Source organism: Oncorhynchus clarkii, chromosome 27 (assembly GCF_045791955.1).
Source record: "Oncorhynchus clarkii lewisi isolate Uvic-CL-2024 chromosome 27, UVic_Ocla_1.0, whole genome shotgun sequence".
Classification (NCBI taxonomy): Eukaryota; Metazoa; Chordata; class Actinopteri; order Salmoniformes; family Salmonidae; genus Oncorhynchus; species Oncorhynchus clarkii.
Window position 1 is genome coordinate 26528550 of NC_092173.1, and position 3432 is coordinate 26531981.

General features: G+C 42.8%; 1 protein-coding gene across 1 annotated transcript; it reads left to right on the plus strand.

Moving 5' to 3' along the window:
* The first annotated feature begins 1267 nt into the window (after positions 1 to 1267).
* LOC139385746 (gap junction delta-2 protein-like) lies at positions 1268 to 2452 on the plus strand. Its single transcript, XM_071131014.1, has one exon. It carries the CDS (start codon positions 1268 to 1270, stop codon positions 2450 to 2452), a length of 1185 nt encoding a protein of 394 aa, XP_070987115.1.
* The last annotated feature ends 980 nt before the right edge of the window (positions 2453 to 3432 follow it).

Below are 3432 nucleotides of genomic sequence, written 5' to 3' on the forward strand. Positions count from 1 at the left end.
TGTATGGACCACACCATGATGAAGCAGAGACACGGATGCTGCGGAGGATACTGAGGCTTGGTCTTTACATTTGATCCCATGATAGACATTCAAGTGGATAGACTCTAAACATACTTATTTTAATAAAGATACAACCTGTTCTGTGTGTTTCATCTGTGGACTTGGATTTGATTGTTATTGATGTTAGCTGCTTATAGGGACTTCAGTATACAATTTGAAGGGATACCACAGTCCTGTTTAGTCCAGACAGTTCCTGGAAGACAATTTTAGTGAACTGTATGTATTGTGAGATTTGTATCTCTGTTTTAGGTCAGGCCTATAAGTGGATGGGGCACAGCACTAAGGCTAGTGGCCTAGAGAAAGACAAATGCTGTCGTCATAACTGGTAAGCCTAAAACTGCTGGATGATTCCTCTACTTTGTCATCACATTTCATTCAAAGATTGAGCATAGTCTGGAAAAGTGAGAAATATTAAATCTTCCATTTCTCTAAATTGTATTTTTGAAACAGGCTTAGAGCAGAAGCTTTGCATAAATTGGCATTGTTTTCCTTTTCCAGTTTTTTCCCTGCTGTTATTGTTTGACTGTTCCCGGCTGTTCAGAAAAGGTGCCTCCCATTGTATTTTAAATCTTTGTTAAACTGTACATTGGCTGCCTTTGTATCCCCACAGTACAATGAGAGTTTCAGATAGAGTGGCTGAATATGTCTGAATATGCCTATTCTCCCATACGAGGCTCAACACCGTTCAAATCGTCCATTAAACAGCACTCATATTAATTATAGCCAATGCGGACTGCATGGCAAAGCATTTTTGACAGATTTGCATTGGAAAGAGAATAACTATCCAGGGGTGAGTGGATTTCTAACTGTTTTGTTCGGATTGTTCTTCTCTGTTTGCATTTTCAATTGTTATGATAAAGGGAAAAATGGGAAACAGTATTTTCTGCTGTTACAATTTGCAATGTATTCCCCTCATTGATATGTGCATACTCTATACGTCTCGTGTATCAACAGCTGTCTGAGAAGTTATGAGATAATGAGTGACATTTTTGGAACATTTATTTATTCAACAGAATAAAAAGGTTTTCTGTATTGTGAGTTGCAATACAACCATCTTAGATCAGATGAGAAGCCATTTGCTCTCACTGTTTGCAAAACATTAGAAAATGTTCCTTTACATAGAATTAAAATTGGTGTCTAAATGATTCCTACTGTACTGTTTTAGGTAGTAGTGGACTGAGAGGTTGTGATCCCCCCAGGTTAAACCATGGGAGACTGGTCCATTCTCGGACGCTTCCTGTCCGAGGTGCAGAACCACTCCACAGTGATCGGCAAGATCTGGCTGACCATGCTGCTGATCTTCCGCATCCTGCTGGTGACCCTGGTGGGGGACGCGGTGTACAGCGATGAGCAGTCCAAGTTCACCTGCAACACCCTGCAGCCCGGCTGCAACACCGTCTGCTATGACACCTTCGCCCCCATCTCACACCTGCGCTTCTGGGTCTTCCAGATCGTCTTGGTCTCCACGCCGTCCATCTTCTACATCATTTACGTCCTGCACAAGATCGCCAAGGATAAGAAGCCGGAGGTCCAGAGGGGGCAGGTGATGGCTGAGGGGACCTCCAAGAAGGTGTTTGGGCAGCTGGTGAGGAAAGGGCTGGAGAACATGGAGACTGGTATGTCCACCTACTGCCCTGGATACAGAGAGGAGTGGGGTGGTCAGGAAGGGGAGGGGGTGGAGCATAGCCTGCTAGAGGAGGACTGTGGAGAGATAGGGCAGGACCCAACTCAGCTGTCCAGCCAGGTGCTGCTAATATACATCCTGCAAGTGCTGCTGCGCTCCGTCATGGAGATCACCTTCCTGGTGGGGCAGTACTACCTGTTTGGCTTCGAGGTGCCCCAACTGTACCACTGTGAGACCTACCCCTGCCCCACCCGCACAGACTGCTTTGTGTCACGAGCCACCGAGAAGACTATCTTTCTCAACTTCATGTTCAGCATTAGCGTGGGCTGCTTTGTGCTCAACATCGCAGAGCTGCACTACCTGGGCTGGGTCTACATCTTCCGCGTACTGTGCTCCGCTTGCTCCACCTGCTTCCAGCCCGAGAGCCACCCTGTGGGGCTGTACGACCACCACAACCCTCTGCTGCTGCAGCTCAAACACTCTCTGAGAGGCAGGCTGGTCCTGCAGACTCCCACGCCCATGGCCCAGGAGAAGGCTGGGGGCCACCTGCTCACTCACGTCCCAGCCATCTCTTTTGAGACCGACTCTACTGTGGAGTGCACCTCCAAGAGGACTCCGGAAGAGAGGGAACGGGTGAAGGTTAAACTGGCCAACATGGCCTTGATGGGAAGGATCAAAAGTCTTGGCTGTGAAATGCCCATTATGTGTGATTATCGAATTGATAATTTTCCACTTTTGAAACAACAATGGGAAAGACAGGGTTTATAGCAAAGGTTGCTCAGATTGGGCTTTTGGAAAAATTGGGAGAATGAAAGTGCACTCCTGATTCAGAGAGAAAGATCCAGCTTAATCATCCATACCATTGTTTAAATTACAATAAAAAAACATTCAAACTGTTCCTGAGTTTCGAAAGACAGAGAAAGGAAAACATCATTATCTTCAGTCTGTTCACACCTGTTCACACAAGTCCTACTGTCCACAATCTCAGGGGTCTTCAATACAAACACACCTGTTTCAGAAAACCTGATCACTTTCACATTCGAACAATGTTTGTAGGATACTTTTCAATAACTCAATAAATGTAAGTGTTGAAACCATACATAGCTGGTAACTTGAGCTCGACAGAGTAGTTTTGACCTGTGTCCAGATGCAGTCATTTATGTTGTCTAAAGGCAATTTGTCTCTTATAACAATGTTATTTTTCTGAATAATCTAATTTAATTGACTGGTAGGTAGTCACTAACTATTTGTAGCATGTGTTCCTCTGTTTATTGATATTTACATGGTGTGTATGTGTTAAGATGTTAAGTAATTAATGTTGATATTATCCAAAGGGTTTTTAACTGAAATGTTAAATGTTGGTGTCTCAATCTCAGACATTTGCGATCATATTTGTAAATAGTATTTCAAAAATGGCAGAATCAAACAGTATTGGAATAGTGACTTGTATTTTGCATCTAGAAGTGTAAGAATTTTAGAAGAATGCTATTTCATCAGTCAAATGTTGCACTGTTTGATAAGACAGGGTAAAGAAAACCTCAATTTTAATGAGTTTAGTTGTGAGTTTGACATTTTACCACAAGAAGTCACTATAATACTATACGTTATCAAACAGGGTTGTGCTGAAAATCAAATGAACCACAGCCAAATGAATTATTTGCAACTAAGAGTAAGATTAAAAAAGACATGTATAACTCACTTTCTTGATAAAATACATTCTAAAATGTAAATATATGTGATTTCTGAGT

Excerpts from the sequence above, each read along its gene's own strand:
- LOC139385746 (XM_071131014.1), top strand. The coding sequence starts at position 1,268 with ATGGGAGACTGGTCCATTCTCGGACGCTTCCTGTCCGAGGTGCAGAAC.